General features: G+C 37.3%; 1 protein-coding gene across 1 annotated transcript in view; it reads left to right on the forward strand.

Annotated features, from left to right (window-relative positions):
- HEATR5B (HEAT repeat containing 5B) overlaps nucleotides 1–17,916 on the forward strand; it is a 57,352-nt gene that overhangs the window by 14,685 nt on the left and 24,751 nt on the right. The window contains exons 15-24 of the mRNA XM_079332351.1: nucleotides 881–1,044; nucleotides 3,098–3,273; nucleotides 4,523–4,628; nucleotides 6,018–6,208; nucleotides 7,738–7,897; nucleotides 10,582–10,771; nucleotides 12,042–12,211; nucleotides 14,485–14,629; nucleotides 15,457–15,696; nucleotides 17,561–17,812. Coding sequence (XP_079188477.1) covers nucleotides 881–1,044; nucleotides 3,098–3,273; nucleotides 4,523–4,628; nucleotides 6,018–6,208; nucleotides 7,738–7,897; nucleotides 10,582–10,771; nucleotides 12,042–12,211; nucleotides 14,485–14,629; nucleotides 15,457–15,696; nucleotides 17,561–17,812 — 1,794 coding nt within the window. The remainder of the gene's footprint in view (nucleotides 1–880; nucleotides 1,045–3,097; nucleotides 3,274–4,522; nucleotides 4,629–6,017; nucleotides 6,209–7,737; nucleotides 7,898–10,581; nucleotides 10,772–12,041; nucleotides 12,212–14,484; nucleotides 14,630–15,456; nucleotides 15,697–17,560; nucleotides 17,813–17,916) is intronic.

A 17,916-nucleotide genomic window follows, 5' to 3' on the forward strand; every position in this document is an offset into this window, starting at 1 on the left:
ATTTTTAACAGTTTTTGTTGAAGTAAAAACTCTACTTAGTACTTGTGATGCTTATCTTTGGAGCAGCTGTAAGAGCCAAAATACAATTCTAGGAATCTCCAATAATTTTGTACTCATCATATTCCTTATCTTTTGTATGCCATCTTGACAGTATAACTACAGAGTATGAGTATTGCAAAGCATTCATAGAGTAATACTTGGAGTATGGTAGTTTTGGTCCCCTTTATAGGATTGAGAGGTATAGAGATCATGGTCTGAGATGAAATAATGTTTTTGTAAGTCATTTTTATTTAAAAGATAGAGAACTTTATTTTTTAGTATACTGAAAAACAGGTGTGGCAGTGGAGATTTAGTTTTGGTTACATTCAGATTTTTTGTTTGTTGGTTTGGTTGTTTTCTTTTTTAAATCTGATTGATCTGGTACACTGATCTGCTATTAGTAAATGCCAAAAGAACTGTCATATGGTCTGACAGATTAACTTTTTGGGTTTCTTTGTTTTTTTTGTTAATTCATTATGTTTACATGATCATGTGGATGAACAGTTCTTTTTCTACATCTTGATTGTCATCCTGAATGGATGGCCCAATCTGTTGTTTAGACCAGGACACCATTCTGAGTAATGTGCTCTAGTGGACCCTTCTTGAGCAGAGGGACTAGATGACCTCCAGTGGTTTCCAGCCTTACCTATTATTTAGGTGTTTGGGTACCCATGATTTGGGAATTGAGAGCCTGCCTTACTCTCCACTTTAGTATTGTCAGATTTACTTCTGTTAGCTACCTCTAAAATTGAGGTAATGGTACATTTGTAACTTCTGATGACTAGCTGAAGTGTTTTGGCTAAGAAGCAGCAATGATTCTTTTTAATGTCTGTCTTTTTAGGATCATTTAATGCGCTTCTTCGAGAGCTGGTGGCAGAATTTACTTTGACAGACAACTCTGCTAATACAACCACATCACTCCTAAGGTCTCTTTGTCACTATGATGATAGTGTTCTGCTTGGCTCCTGGCTGCAGGAAACAGATCATAAGTCAATTGAGGATCAGGTAACAAAAAAGCTAGAAGAATTAATTATCTGCCCTGTCTGTGTGATGTGTGTGTGGGGAAGCCTTCTAAAACTGGAGCTTCAAAACCTTGTTTTTAGTCTTATTTCAGAGCTTTGTTAGATGTGTTTCCATCTACAGGATACTATTTTGATTAAAAACCACCTACAGCTGAGATATAAATTGCATAATGCTACTCATAGGCTTGTGCTTAGTGAACTAGCCTCATTTCTTTTAAAAAAACCCCCATGACTCAATATCTCTTCCCATCTGCCAATCTTCCTAGCCTAAAAATTGTTCTCATACATTATTTTTCTAACTAGGAGGATGTAGGTTTCACTTAACATGTTTTATAATGAAACTGCTGTCAAAATATCAATATTGCAAATGGAGTTATAGCAAAACAAGATTTAACTGGTTTTATAGGTGTAGTAAGAAATCTTACATTTCATTTGAAAGTGTTGACACAATGTTTTTGGCTGAAAATGCCTCTTTTGCAACAGCCACCTAATAATGGGAGAGTTTCTCAAAAAGTTTGATGGGGCAGATCCAGAAACTAAGACTGATACCAAGGGTGTGGGAAGCTGTTTCTGAGCCAAGATCAGCATGTTAAAGCAAAAAAGAGTTTTACAAACTTCCTTTGTTTTTTTTGTGGAGGACATAGTAGAGTTCCAGTTCAGTCTTCAATCCACAGAGCTTTTTCCATTCCCTCCTGCCCCTTTCTGTTTTTTTCACTTCCTGCCTGTAAAACAGGGGCACTCTCAGTAAGAGGAGATCTGTAGTCTGTCACAGGACTCTGGCAGTGTTTGTGCTCACAGCCCAGAAAGCCAATGGAATCCTGTGCTGCATCAAAAGCAGTGTGGCCAGCAGGATAAAGGAGGTAGTTCTGCCCCTCTGCTCTTATGTCCCCAACATAAGAAGGACATGGAACTGTTGGGAGCAAATCCAGAAAAGGGCCACAAAGTTGAAAGAGGGACTAGAGCACCTCCCCTGTCAAGATGGGCTGAGGGAGTTGGGTCTGTTCATCCTGGAGAACAGAAGGTTGCATGGACACCTCACAGCAACCTTCCAGTATCTGAAGGGGGCCTGCAGGGGAGCTGGAGGGAGACTCTTCATCGGTAGTTGTGGTGACAGGACAAGGAGTAACAGGCACAAATTGAAAGGGGAAATTTAGGTTAGATATTAGGAAGTAATTTCTCACTGTGAGAGTGGTGAGAAACTGGAGTGATTGCTGTGGGACATTTTGGATGCCCCAACCCTGGCAGTGTTTAAAGTCAGGTTGGATAAGGTCTTGAGCAACGTGCTCTAGTGGAAGGTGTCCCTGTCCATGGCAGGAGAGCATTGGGACTAGATAATCGTTAGGATCCATTCCAACCCCTAGCTTCCTATCATTCTGTGATTCTCTTCTGGTTTGTCATGTTTTATTTTTTAATGATACAGGGTAGTCAACAAATCTTGCTGTGTTTTCTGGCCTTCTAAGACTACAGACCTACTAGATTCTAGTTTTGTTTCATGATTAAATAATTTATAGAAACATAGACCTTTTTTTCAGAGAAAATAGGTGATTGTTTAATAGTGTTTCATGAAAGAATGATAGTTAGGAAGTGTTTTCTTGATGATAGGAGAGTTAATAATTTTAGAACTGTTTCTAATTCTTTCTGTGTAGGGCATTATTGGAGCCAAAACTGAACATTTAATACACTGTATTGTAAGTCTGTGCTCAGAGAGTGAATGAGTAACCTTTCTGAAATAGCACTTCATAATCAATGATTCAGAAGCTAGTATTAGTACCAGAATTAATCTGCTTTTCTCCTAATTTTCATCCCTTAATACCAGAAGTGATAATTTGTGTGTTTATCTAGCTGTTAATGGTTTGACCCTTCAGAACTCAGCTGACCCTGTAACTGCTAACGTGTATGTATGGGGATACTTGTATTCAGGTGTTTGTAAGCTGTTCTGTTGTTTTAGCTAGTGCATGTGTTTTGGTTATCTCTAGTTCCAAGTTTTATGTGTGAAGGTATATTCAGAGGTATTCATGTTGTGTGGCATTTTGCAGCTTCAGCCAAACAGTGCGTCTGGAAGTGGTGCTCTGGAACACGATCCCTCTTCTATTTACTTGCGCATCCCTGCTGGTGAAGCTGTACCTGGTCCCCTTCCGTTAGGAGTATCTGTCATTGATGCATCTGTGGCTCTCTTTGGTGTGGTTTTTCCTCATGTCTCTTACAAACATAGGTCAGTTTACATGAGTGTTCAGTTTCAGAACCTAATACCTTGTTTCTCTGGATACTGTTACGTTGGTTACGTTTTTTTGTTTGTTTGCTTGTTTGGTTGATTGTTTTCCTGAAATAAGAATTGACTAAGGTATCAACTCTCTTTAAATTCGAGTTTAGTATTTGATGTCCATTGTGTCTCAAGATTCCAGAATGAGTGTAGTCACTTTAGAAATAAAGGGATTTCCTCAGTTTTATCTCTTGAAGATTAGTGTTCAGAGATGGAGACTAGATTGTTCTCTTTTCATACTGCATTTAACAGTTGTAATATCTCTGCAACCAAAATTTCCTGCAAAAGCACCCATTGCAATTAACTTCAAATCAGCCTTGAAAACAGCGGGTGCCTCCACTGAATTTCATTTGGCTTCCACAAGTAAGACCATTTGATTTATATTCAGTAAGGAATTGTATGCACAGTGGAAAAGAGGAAATGGAATTCAACATATTTTCCTTTGTGTTTCACATTACCTCGACAGAGTTAAGAGTTGTCAGCATTAATTTTGTTGCTCAATTTAGGCAATTTGTCCCTGAGCACAGAGTGAAAGCAGTTCTAAGAAGCATTTCAAAGTAAAATCATCTTTCAGTGCAAACCTTACAGGGGCAGTTTTTTGTTAGCAGTCAACCTCATGTTGTAGTAAGTGCAGGATAGGCTTGAGATTCACCTTGGTCTATACCTGTAGGTAACTGTGAAAAGATGTGGCTTGGGAACTGCTGAGTAATTAAGAATGCTGATTATTCATTACACTCCTTGTTTTGGTATCTTCTAGGGAATGTTCCTCCTCCCAGTAATGTTTTCTGGGGAGAAACGGAGGTTAAACGGGAAAATTAGAAATAGAAACAGAATACAAACGAATAGAAACAGAAAAACAAATATGAAAGGTAACACTATTTTAAATGGTAGTGGAAAGCATTTTTCCACTCTGGTCCTCATAGCTTTCTAGTTATACAGCCAAATGCACCTGAAGATTCACTTCCTCTTGGTGGTGTTGTCTTCAAAGGAATAATAAATATTTGTGGATGAACTAGAAGAGCCAGCAAAGGGTTATCCAGAGTAGCTCTACTGTTATTACCTATTGTGAGTACCTTCTGCAGCCCCTGAAGCATAACTTCTGTTACTGAACTTAAAAGGCTGTTTTGTTGTGTGTGGTTTTTACCACCTGTTTATATTTTGAAAGGCTGTCACTTCAATTATATTCTTTCCTTTGTTTTAGATTACAGATGTTGGATCACTTTGCTGAATGTGTCAAGCAGGCTAAAGGTGTTCGCCAGCAAGCTGTGCAGCTTAATATCTTTACTGCTGTTCTTAGTGCCTTGAAGGTAGGACTTATGAACTTGCAATAAAAGCCCAAGTTCATCAGTTTGTGTTCAGTACGAAGGACTGTTAAAAGAATGTTACTAAAGTTACTCAAGAATTCAAAAATTTGAAAATTCCATAATTGAATATTTTCTGGATACTAGCTTGAGCGCTTGTCTTCATGTGTCAGTACGGAGAACAGATGAGGCTTGTGTAGTCAGCATTCTATAATCATCAGCATTCTGTGGTATTCAGATTGCCTTTTCATTTCAGTCCTGTGGATTTATTTGCACTGGACTCGTGGATTTAAGTACTTTGTCATATATACTCAGAAAATCTCTCAAGTCACAGAGTGTTGTGCAGATGTGGCTTGTGTAACTGAACACACAAATAGCTTTGGATTTACATTTTGATTGCCTTATTGCACAGAATTCTAGATGCTTATGCCCAATCCCACTGACTGCAGGTACTGCTGTGTGCTCTGTATCTAGACTTGGAAATGCAACCTGATGCTATCAAGTCAGAAAGTAAGACAGCAAGTCACAAATAGTGGCTGCCTAGTTTAAGCTGTTGCTGGAGCTCCATGTCTCTGCTTGATTGCCAAAATATGTTGACAAAATAACACCTGAGTTCTTTGCATTGTTCTTAAAAACATGATCTACATTGCTACAAGTGAAAATGTAGATTCTGAGGCAGATTTCTGTAAGCTCCCATGCCATGCCATGCGGTCAAAAAATTGTCAAAATTGAGAGGAAGTGAGGACTTCAGAAAATTACAATCTAAGGTAGAGCCTTTGGCTTCTTGCTCTATAGTACATGCAGTGTTTTTACTTTACTTGTGTTTAATGATTCCCCCTGGAGTAAAAGAAACTTCAGAAGCACAGTTTAGTGTTACTGTTTTGTAGCATGTTCGTGTAAGAGGCTATATCTATAAATGTTTGGAAGGATGTGATTATAATGAAAAAAATACTTTCATGTATCTATTATGTCTTCAATTTAAGTGATTCTTCTAGAAATGTAACTGGTCTGTGGTTTTCCTCTTAGATTTTTGCTGTTTGATTTTTTTAAAGTTTCTCTTTTTTTTTTTTTTTAAATTCCTGAGGTGTCCTGTGTAAAGCTAGATCAGATTTGGTAGGACTAGGGTGCATGTAGGTAATGAATTTGATAAAAAAGCCTGGTGCAACAGGTCTTCCTGTATGTGAAATAGGTAGAGTATTGGCAAACATGAGACCCAGGATGTTGTTGATTTTGAGTTTTAAATGTTTTCAGCCAGTGTGTTTAGGATGAACTACCACAAATTTAGACAAAAGCAGAAATGTATGATTTTCACTTGATAGTCTCAAATATATTTTCTTTTTTGCCCCTACACTGGGATGTTTGGATTGTTTTTTGTTTTTGTTTTTTTAAATGTAGGGTTTAGCTGAGAATAAAAGCACATTGGGACCGGAAGAAGTCCGGAAATCTGCTTTGACACTTGTAATGGGTGCCCTTGATAATCCTAACCCTATTTTGAGATGTGCAGCTGGTGAAGCTCTTGGCAGAATGGCTCAAGTGGTTGGAGAAGCCTCTTTCATTGCTAGAATGGCTCAGTACAGTTTTGATAAGTAAGTTGATTTTAATTTAGAAAATTAAATAAAATTGCAGCTTAATGTAGTTTGTAATTTAATGCAGTTTGGAAGATTCCTTTTCTAAATGCCATATTCATTATTCTCTTCTTTTATGCTTGATTCCAATGGTTATGTTGATCTAAGAAACTTTCAAACAGATTCTTCTCTTTTGGTTTTATTTCATGTGAGGAATAAAAGTTGAGTTGTTAAACACTTGGAATGTGAAATGATACTGGTGAACAGCTATTGATGAATTACCTGAAGGTGACTAAACTGTTTCAGATAGATAAGCACAGCTTACATTAAGTATGTCTGTAATATGAATTATGTAATAGTGGTTCTGTTTCACTAAAGCATGCTCATTGATTTAACTGATTTCCTGTTCTGTATTTTTTTTCATATTCTGTTGTTTTTCTTGGGTCTTTAGAAAGATGTTTGGTAGAAGCAACCAATTTCTTGCTTAAATTTAAGGCATCAGCATATTTGTGACTAAGAATGCAACTGCCTCAGGGCTGCAGCCCATGTTTTTGGCTGGGCCAGGTGCATGCACATAGCCTCAGTCCAGCTCTCTTACCTCTGAGTAATTAAATTCTTCTCACCCTTTCATCTTGTAATAAAGTACATATCCTTGCTGTCTTTCCTTGAATTTTTGTTACTGGGACTTTCCTTGGTTTCTTATCTAGATTACCTTGTAAGTTGTTAATGGTTGTCATTTTTTTTGACAGTCAAGTAATTTTTTTATATTTGAGATGTACATTTACTTTGTTGTTCACTGATGGCCAAGAGCATGCATATCTGTCATATACAGTGAACTAGGGGAAAATAAATCTTTCTTAGTTTTTATTAGGAAATCCCTTCTTTTATCTCTCCTCCTCACCCACCGAAAAGACTTCTAATTACCAAGTGGTGTATGTGACATGCATTCAGAAGCAGCATTTTGGAAAATACTCAGTAAGTCTGTGCATACAACTAGATCATTCAAAATGCTGCTCATTCTGTTTTTAGTTTCCTTATAAAAGGCTTTCTATTTAGAAAAATAAAATGGCTGTATTGGAGAAGCCATAAAAATCAGCTGTAGAAGAAAACAGCTGTATGAAAAATGGATTTGCAGTGGAAGATGTACCTGTGAATTTCTTTTTCATTTCTCAATGTGCGTTGTCTTTTTTTATTCTTGATTCCTTTTCACTGCAATGGTTTGGGAATGATTATTAAATTAGGCTGCTGTGAAGCACTTGTAAAATTTGGATTCTTTTTCTGTATCCCTCAAAACTCTTCTTCATCTAAAAGGTCAAGTTCTGACCAGAAAAAAAAAAAAATTAAAATACCTTTTTTCCTCATATTTCATATGTAACCTGGATTAATAGCTATATAGAATAAGTACCTTGTTTTTGCTGTTTAAGTTTCTCCAGATATTGTAAGATGGCTTGTGAAATTTTATTAGTCTTTTCCACTGTTGTGGTACTTCAAAGATTCTGTATAACAAACTTACTGAATGACATGTTTTCTTTGTATTTAAACATTGATAGGTTAAAGTCTGCTCGAGACGTTGTATCAAGAACAGGCCATTCCTTGGCTCTGGGTTGTCTCCATCGCTATGTTGGTGGAATAGGTTCTGGACAGCATTTGAAAACTAGTGTCAGTATTCTCTTGGCTTTGGCACAAGATGGAACCTCTCCTGAAGTCCAGGTAAAAAAAAAACAATCACCACAAAATTACTTAAAATGTTCAAGATGAAGATTAAAAGTGAAACTACCTGTTCAAATATGCATTGTCACATGTAAGACGTAGTATGTACCAGGGGGCATGAAGAAAGTGAATCTTTTCTTATAAACTACCAGAGTATAGAATCCCAAAGATACAGTGTAATTAAGTTGTATTTTCCTAGATATTTAGAGAGGCAGTAGGGAGTGATCAGTAATTCAGAAGGACATGTGTCTGTTTGTCAGCTGTGCCAGAGTGATGCGCTGTGGGCATATTCCAAACTGCCTTTATAGGAACATATGCTTAGCTGCCTAAAAAAGGGAGCTTTTAATAGCTAGCTGCTGACTGACATGTAATCACTCACTGGAATCTCAGGTGATGAGCAGTAGTTTCCTTTGTCAGGTAACTCCTGTGTGTGTGGTACATATACAAGTCATCATCTCTGCAGGGTTATGTTATAAGCACAGAAATCTGTTGCAAGCTGTATTGCAGTTAGGGGGCAGAAGGGGAGAACCAGTAGGAGCCAAATCTTAGATAGGGAGGGGTTTCTATGTACTGTGGACTACAGATATATGAAGTGTCACAAGAGGATGACTTGACTGCTCCAAGTTGCTGGTATAGTAGAAAGGGGACTAAACATGCTATTGAAAGAGTAGTGGAGCTGCTGAATGTGGATGGACACTGCAGTTCAGAATGCTTAAGCTGAAAATACTGAAAAATTGGAAGAAAATGTCTTTACTTTCTCAAGCAAACTATGGGGGTGTCCTTGTCTGTCTTTACTTTCCTTTACATCTCTGTTTGTGTCTGCTGTAAAACAAAGAGAGGGCTAGATGGGCCAGTACTTGTGTCTTTACTGTAGGAAGTTGAATGTTAGAGGAGAAAGTGCTGATTTTTTTTCCTTCAGCAATGAAATGTATCAAAGTACTAAAATAATTGCTTGACAAGGAAAAAAAGAAATTTGAAACTTTTTTGAGTAAAAGCAAGTATCCTGTCTAAAACTATTGTTCTTCAAAGATGTGCTGTAATTGCATAATATAATAACTTCTTGTCACCCTTTTTATAAATTACTGCAAGGAGATGAATATTTGGAATGGTGACTTTTGTGCTTTAGCAGCAGGAAATGGTGTGCCACCCATGAGTAGGGGCACTTTAAACCCACAGCCTGAAAAGCTGAAGCCCTCATAACTATAAAAAATCATACTTACACTTTTTGTTAACTTGATAGAACATGTGCTTGAATATCTTCTTATTTCTTTTCCTCAGAACAATGAAAAAAATCAAAATAACAAGGCTTATCATTTGGGAAAACAAGCCTAGTTTTTTTTTTTGAGATAATGTTTAAAAAAATCTATAAATACAATTTTAAGTCTCTTTTGAATTTTCTTAGTTTGGAAAGACAAATAAAATTTGCATACATAACCAATTTCAAATATGAATGGTTAACTTGAGGCATATAATTGTGCACCAGTAATTTCAAAAAGAAATTGCAAAGGTTAATGTTTTATGTAAAAAAAAGAAAAAGGAGTATAAAGGGGAAGTCCAGATGAAACTTGCATATCTACCTTACTTTTCCTTGAGAACACAGCACCCAGCCTCTGTGAAAAGCTAAGCTTTTAACCCTCGTCTCTCACTGGATCAGTGTGGTTACACAGAAACTGTATTAAAATATGAATAATGGAAATTTACAGGAATGAAAGGATAAACTGTAATGTGCTGCCACAGGATTAGGGCTGTAGAGTTAGATGATTGCTAGGGCTAATGGTTTTCAGGTTGCATCAGAGGGGGATTAAAAAGGAGCAGTTTTAAAGGCAGGTTTTCCAGCTTATTCCTAAGCGTCTAGCTTTGTAACAGTAATACTCTTCTATCTTAGTCATGTATTTAATGTGAGAAAATTCTGAAATAAGACCATTTAGTAGGATATGTGGAGACATAGCTAATGCTTTCAGATCTGCCAGTGGAATTTATTTCCAGTGAAACGTCAGTATCTAAAGTGACTGTCCTCTTGCCTGTTCCTTCCTTTGACAATTACAATCAATTACTTTGCTCTTTTGTCATTTACTAACCTTCTGCTGAAATGGGTCTGTCTTTCACCATTTTTTTCCCTCATGCTGTACACTGGCTGAACAACACTGCTTTTTTTTCTTGTACCCACTAAAAAGAAAGTTAGAAAAATGCATGTCAACCTTTCAGCTTGTCATGAAAATCCATTCCTACTGGAATGTAAGAGACTGTCTCTGCTAAGGGCTTTTTAAGCTTCCCATTTCAGACTCTGCCTCCAGTTTTATCGTGGAATGATTCTCTCTTTCTTCTGTCTTGAGTCAGTTTTACTTTTTTCCTTTTTGTTTTAATGGATGTGTTGTTTGTGCTTCTTTGTATTTTATTCTGTTGTATTTTTCTTCTTTGAAGTGCTTAAGTATATTTTTTCTCATATTTTTGTCACCTTATTTCCATTAGCTCCAGAACTGCTGATAACCAAAGAATATGTTAGATATATTTAAAACTCTCAGGTGATTGCTTGAGGTGCTGAAAATTTGGAACTGCTTCTGGAGTCAGAGTAGAGAATTAGATGTGCTTAAGAATGAGAGTACATAGCTAGACTCCAACTACTTAAAAAACTGTGTAATTTCCTAAATGCATTACTGAAAAATATTTCTTTGTGTTTTTGGTAGACCTGGTCTCTCCATTCACTTGCCTTGATAGTGGATTCTAGTGGGCCAATGTACCGTGGGTACGTGGAGCCAACGCTCTCCCTTGTTCTCACCCTGCTCCTGACTGTCCCTCCATCGCATACAGAGGTACATCAGTGCTTGGGCAGGTGCCTTGGAGCTATAATAACTACTGTTGGGCCTGAGCTGCAAGGTTAGTGGGAATTTAAAGAGAAAAAAAATTAACTTGTGTAAAGTTTATATTGTAACCTTAAATGGAAGAATATAAGTTTTTGTTAGTTATGGGTAGGGGAGGTGATGTTGGCTGTTTCAGTTTAAGTCCTGTGAACAAACTCACTTTGATCCTCCTTATGACTGCTCGGGGCTGTTTTGACTGCAGTTTGAGATTAGTATAAAGAAGTTGCAGTGATGTATGGTCTTTTGGCTAATGGTAAATTTGCATGGTAGGTAAACTATTAAACCATTGCTGCATATTTTGCTGTGTGTGTTTTTATGGAGCATGAGACAAGGTTTTTCCTCCTTTTTTTTTATTTTAAACTGATGGTGAGAGCTTAAGTTTGACACAGTTGATGATACTGTGAACTATAACTCATTTCCACTCATTCTTGATATCCTTAGATCTCTGTACCTTATTGTAGATACTTAAAGTCTTGTCATGCCAAACACTGTGAAATTCTGTGCCTCAGGTGTTAAAACAATGGATTTGTAACTTTGTCTAACTGGGATTTTTGGGAATGTTTATAGGATGGTCTTTGATGCAGTGCCAGAGAGCCACTAGTGGAATTTTAACTCCAAATAGCTAGACTTAAGGTTTTAGTTGTGACATAGTTCTAGATGGTTTAATTGAACTTGTGTATCTGTGTGTTAACCTTTTGACCTGAAATGTGGTTAACTTTTAAAATAACAACTTAAGTAGAATGTCTTCTGCTGGTTATATTTCTGTAATTCAAAATATTTTTATAAACCTGATGTGGATTAATTCTTAAAATACAGAATGGGATTGTTTTTCAAATTACGTACTGTTCTTTTAAAATACTTGTTATAGTAGAGCAATGCAACTCAGCTATTGGAGCTAATTAAAATTGCCTGCATGTATAGATAGAATCTTAAGAGTTTCCTGGTATTTTAGGAAATGTCTCAGTGCGTGAAATGTTGCTTATACATATATATAATGAAAAATACTTTTAAAATCTGACTTCAGATAATTAACTGGTTTCATGACTGGAGATCATCAATCCAGAATCTCGTTTGGACTGCACGTTGTTTAATTGAGCTGAGAAAGAGATATGGAAGCACTCTGCTGTTTCTAATTTTCATGGCAAATCAGAAAAGTTGCATGTTAATTTGAGAACTTCTTTTTTGTGATATTGAAGCTTTAATAATTCTTGCTTATCAAAGGTTTAAAGTCTGCAGTTGTGATAGAAAAGTTTTGCTGTGTTAAGGATATCCTCTTGCATCATTAGGTAACGGAGCTACGATTTCAACAATCCGTTCTTCCTGTTTGGTGGGATGTGCAATCACTCAGGACCATTCGGACTCGCTGGTCCAGGCAGCTGCTATATCCTGCCTTCAGCAGCTTCATATGTTTGCACCACGACATGTCAACCTGTCCAGTCTGGTTCCCAGTCTCTGTGTGAGTATCCAATACAACCCTTTTAGTCCTCTAAGTTTTATGTATGTGCTTCGCAGAGGACAGGGGAAATATTTAGCAGGATATCAAGGGCAGCCATTTGTATTAAGCAAGTTATATTTGCAAAACCACTGGAGTCCCCAAGCTGTTCTGTATCATAGGGGCTGATTCTCTTTTACCCTGGATAGTGTAAGACAGCAAGCATTTATGAATAATAGGACTGAGTAAGAGAGATGCTGAAATGCTCTGTTTGGTCCAACTGGTTGCATGCAAAGAGGGGAGTGAGCAAGGGTAGCAGATTTTGGATTTATGTTACCACTGTCAGTGTATTAGGGACTGACATACAAATTCTTGTGCTGCTACTGTTAATGTTGCCTTCTTCTTTCATTGGTGTTCTGTCAGCAAGTCCTGGCTTAAACCTTGAAGCAAGGCAAAGGCTTGAACCCAAAACATACCAAATAAGAATATAAGAGGAAAGGTGGTGTGGGTGTGGATTTGATATAGGTAGATGGGTTTGCTTTTTTTTTTTTTTAAATACTATTGTAGAAGTTATTTTTAGAGGGCTCAGTAGTCCAATACTGAGAAATCTGAAAAGCTTCTCCCTAATGTCTGTTAGATGTTTTGTGAAGGTGTTTGTGCCATTCTTTGTGGCACTGATGACTCAGTGTTACCTGAAGGAATGCAATCCTACTTATGCCAACATTGGACCTTGTTCATAGTCTGCCATCCAGATTTTCTCTAGGGCATCCTCTCATAATTAGGTGCTTCTCCTCAGCCCTGTGCACACCCAAGCCCCACCCTGCCCCGAGCACTCCTGGGAGTGCAATGTGTTTACAGAATCTGTCACTTGTCTCTTCACAAAATTTTGCATGAAAGGGGTTGCAACACACCCTGAAGTAGAAGCTCTTTAGTATGAATACCATGTACAAAATGACAGAAAATCCCTACAGCCTTTTACTCTAAGTACCAGTGGGTGATGTTACAGACAATGAAGTTCATACATGAATAACTAGTACTGTTTAGAAACCTTTTCCCATGGTTTTCTGCTGTTTCTCTCCTGTTAGTTTACGGTCTTCTGCTAAATGAAAGCTAGTTTTGTTTTCCTTTTTCATATTCCTTACTTTCAAGTTATTCTTAATTTGTTAGGATTTCCTCTGAGTTGGGCATTTCTTCATAATGCAAATGCATAGTTATGTAGGCATGCTCTGCCTTACCTGCACCATTAGCCAGCTCTTGAGAATGGAATTAATGCCAGGTGTCAAAATTAAACCACACAGTTCCAAGCTCTCGTTTTAGTTTCTTCTTCCTGCATTGGATTCATAAGTGGTAGTCATTTGATTTGTAACTTGAAACAGGGAATACCCTTTATGTTAATGAATCTCCCAAATGTTCTGTGTTTAAGGTCATTAAAACAACTTCAGTGCAATTTTTAGAAGTTCTTTAAAGACTGCCTGTTTTTTTAGGGCTAAATTCTTGTATATTTATATGTGGAATAAAGATGTACTGTTAAAATGCTTTATGAACTGTAGAACCCTTTCATTTAGGGAAGCATTTTCCATCCCTATATTAACCTAATACCAAGAAAGCAAATGGATATTTGGTTTATTAAACCCAAATTACCCTGGAGTAAATAAAGAATTAGAGTTTCTTAAAGGGCACTCTTCACCTCTTCCATTGTGGAAAAACATTCTCTTTTCTGTGCAGCTACTTTCTCTAAGAAAAATAGACACCATACACAATTCTTCTGTAAGGAAAATATTTGCTTGTGCTTTAGGTGATTCAAAGGAATAGAAGCCCAGTGTTGGTTAGCAAAGAAATCTATGCTGTCTTATTGAGTCACTTTTAAGAACCTAATACTATAGATTCTGTTACTAATGTGAAATGCAAGTTTTATGATAGCTGTCATGTGCAGTGCACCTGATAATGGCTTTTTGTTTAAAAGAATGTGATTTACAACTATAGCAGAATGAGGCAGAGTAGTACTGGAGTGTAACAAATTGGAAACTGTAATTAATCTAAATCACACTGGCACAGGAGTTTCAATATTTAAGCTTTTATCTCTTTAACCAGGTGACAGCTGTCAGCTCTGTGTATGTCAGCTTTATTTTCATATTTGTATATTATGAAAAGCGCTTACTTCTGAACTTTGAGAACTTGATTCCCAACAGCTGAAAACTGAACAACTGAAAAACAGAATGCTTTTAGTCCTTAGCAGCATTGATTTATTGATATTGGGGTGCAGCAGTTCACTCATCTGTAATGATTTTGACTTTCAGGTTCATTTGTGCAGCTCTCACTTGCTGCTGCGCCGGGCTGCAGTTGCGTGTTTGCGACAGCTTGCTCAGAGGGAAGCATCAGAAGTATGTGAATATGCCATGAGCTTAGCAAAGAATGCTGGAGACAAAGAGAACAGTGCCATCAGTATGTATTTCTTTCATGTGGCCTTTTTGTAACAGTCAAATGCACAGGTGTGCATATGTGCCCTTTGCCTTGAAAAAGAAGGGAAAAAGCCCAAAACCCCCTTGCTGCACCCTTTGTGGAAAAATACCTTGAGTGTCCCCTCTGATTTCAATAGCTTCTAGCCACACCCTTGCTTACCTCTGAAATTTTGTTTATAATTTAACTATTTGTGAAATTCAGACTTAAACCTCTCTCTCATTAAGACTGGCAATCAAATAGGGAACACAGTATGTATACAGTGGAAGCATTTTACAGTTCTGGTATTACACCTCATGTTATTTTAAAATTTGACTTGGTTGTGTGCTGTTTGATCGAGATTCCTTGTTCTGTTATATTCTGTTAGCATCACATCTGCAATGCCCCTGGACTTTGCTGGCTGGTCTAATTTATACACATATAATTTTGTTTTGAAAATAGGAGGCTCAGCAGTGTTGATCAGCACAGTCTTCATACAAATGTAGGATAGTGAGCTTACTCAAATGATATCAATTAAGTCTGTCTCTGGGAAGAGTCTTTAGAGTCCAATACTATTCATGGGCTATGTGCCTTGAAGAAAGGGGTTTTTTAAACTTTTTAAACTAATACTTGGAGATCTTATTGCCTTGCAGATGAAATTAATTGCTGTATTAGAATCTTTCTAGCGTTGATTCAGAAAAATATCAATAACTTGGTGATCTTTGATTGAACTATATACATGCAGGTACACAATGTCCAATTCAAGTCTATTGCTCCAAATTTTAACACTGAGTTTCTGATTTTAGAAAAGCTTTCTCATTCTCATTTTGCAGACATGAATCCTTTTGCACCAGGAGCTGGCTCTCGGCGAGACGCTCATTGCCGGCATCAGGGGGTCAATATAACAGAGACAGGCCTGGAGGGCGTCCTGTTTGGAATGCTGGATCGTGAGACTGATCGGAAATTGTGCTCAGATATCCACGATACTCTGGGACACATGCTCTCATCTCTGGCAGTGGAAAACCTTTCTCACTGGCTCATGCTGTGTAAGGATGTCCTTGCAGCTTCCAGTGGTAAGTGTTCTGGCAAAGCATTCACATAAATGACAGTGTGTCCTTAGTATTAGCATGTTCTGGCAATATTGGTTTGGAGCTTGTCTTTTATCCTAGTTAAGATGTAGGTTATATTACATATACAGAACTTCCATTATAGTGTAATTAAACTTCCATAGAAAGAAGGAATTATCTATGTTAAGTTTCAGCATATTGCTTGTAAAAATAAAAAATTAGCTGCTTGAAGTAGGATTTCCAATGGAGAAGAATGGTTTGTTTGTAAGTCTGACATTTCAGTATCATAGTGAAAGCAAACATCATTTTTAGCCCATACACATCAGGTTTGTACAGAGAGAAACTCCTGTACGCAGTCTGAGCTTTCTTTTATAAGGTTTTGTGAATTACTGATGTGATGATGGGTTACCATGGTGATGAAATTTTTATTTGTTGTTCAGCTTTGCAGATTTGTTTGCACAGATTTTGTCCTCTGAGACCTTATTCATGTTTTTCAGCTTGTAGGATGGTTATGACGCAGAATCTCCTCATTTCCCTTGCATTTATACTTGTTTATTGGCATGTGTGAGTTCATCCTGAAGCTGTTTCTAAATGCTGCCAGCTTTACATTTACTGATGAGTAATGCTACCAATAATTTCTTTATGCAATGTAGTTACCACAAATCTGCCCAGTGAGAAAGACCTCATTTCCTGAGTTCTAAATTGGCTTGTCCTTTTGTTATTTCATCTGGGATGGGTCTTAAAGTTTTTAACATGATTGTCCAACTTCTTATTTGTTTATTGGTAGGTGACATGTCCCGGAGAAAACCATATTTAAATAAATTTCTCTCAGGTGTTCTGAAAGCCAGCAAGTTCTCTTTGAACTCCTTTGATCCAACTAACTGGCATATGACCAAAATGTGGTTTGTTTTTAAGCAGAGAGTTTTTAGCAGAGATCAGCTGCATGAGGTCCTGGATGCCTTCTCAAAACGCCTTTGTTATGAGTTGGCATCATCCATGTTTGATATGCCATAGCCTTTTTCTTTATTGAATGTCTTGGCTCTTCAGTTGCTTAAATTTAGACTTTCTAAGAAGCATGCCTTAGTTTCTAAGAAGCATGCATTGCAATAGTTTCCTTTAATTCTCCTCTAATTATTGCTGGAATAATTTTTGTCAGTATTTTGGCATTTTGCTAGTTTAGACCTTGTCATTGAGGATTTATGTTTTAATTTCTGAATAGCAGAAGTATATATGCATGTTTGGTGAGTGGTCCATGTTTGGCTTTTGGTTTTTTATGTGATCTCTGAAATAGTTTTTATTTTCTGAAATGAAGTCTCTAACCTACACCTAGAGAAAAGAATTTTTTGAATGTTAATCATATTTTTGGGTGCTATCAGTGGCCTACTTGTCTGCATAGCCTTTCCCATGGTATGGAGTGTTGTAATTTTGTTTCAGTTTAACTTATTTTTTGTCTTCCACTTGAAATGGGAGCTGAATAATTCAAAGCTAAGCTGATTCTTTTATTCTCAGCCTGATAATTCTTTTAATTCTGCCTTATCCTGTATTGGCAATTTAGTGGATTAATTTACAAAGCTTGGCAATTTAGATATGAGATTCATCTATAGTTGGTAACTGTGGAGAATTAATGTTATAGGAATTTGTCTCATATCATGTAAGACAAATAAAGAGTAATTTAACCCAGAACAGAGGTGAAAAGCATTAATTTTAATGATGCATTCTTGCTTTTGGACATTTGTCAAATGTTCCTAACAGAAGAATTAGTCTGTTCTGAATCTCAGTATAAGGAATGACTTGAACCATGTCCTTAGCTGCCTCCTGTGGATTTTAACAGTGGCATGTTTTTCTTCCTTTGAATTGTTCTGTGTCATAGATATGAGCACTGCTGCTCCCTTGGGAGGAGGGAAGGATGAGGAGTCAGAGAAGAAGGATGAGATGGATGATGACACAATGTTTACCACCTTGGGTGAAGAGGACAAGTCCAAGCCTTCTGTAGCTCCTCGCTGGGCCACTCGGGTGTTCGCAGCTGACTGTCTGTGCCGAGTTATCATGCTGTGTGAGAATGCCAACAAGGCACACTTCGACCTGGCACTGGCTCGCTCAGCCAGGCTCAAAAACCCAAAAAGTAATTGTGTGCTTGCTTTTGTTCTTTTTTTAGTTTCATTTTGACACCTCTTTACAGCTTACACAACCAAGATTGCAACCAAGGAAAGAAACAACTCACTTAGT

This window comes from Erithacus rubecula (assembly GCF_903797595.1).
Source record: "Erithacus rubecula genome assembly, chromosome: 2".
Classification (NCBI taxonomy): Eukaryota; Metazoa; Chordata; class Aves; order Passeriformes; family Muscicapidae; genus Erithacus; species Erithacus rubecula.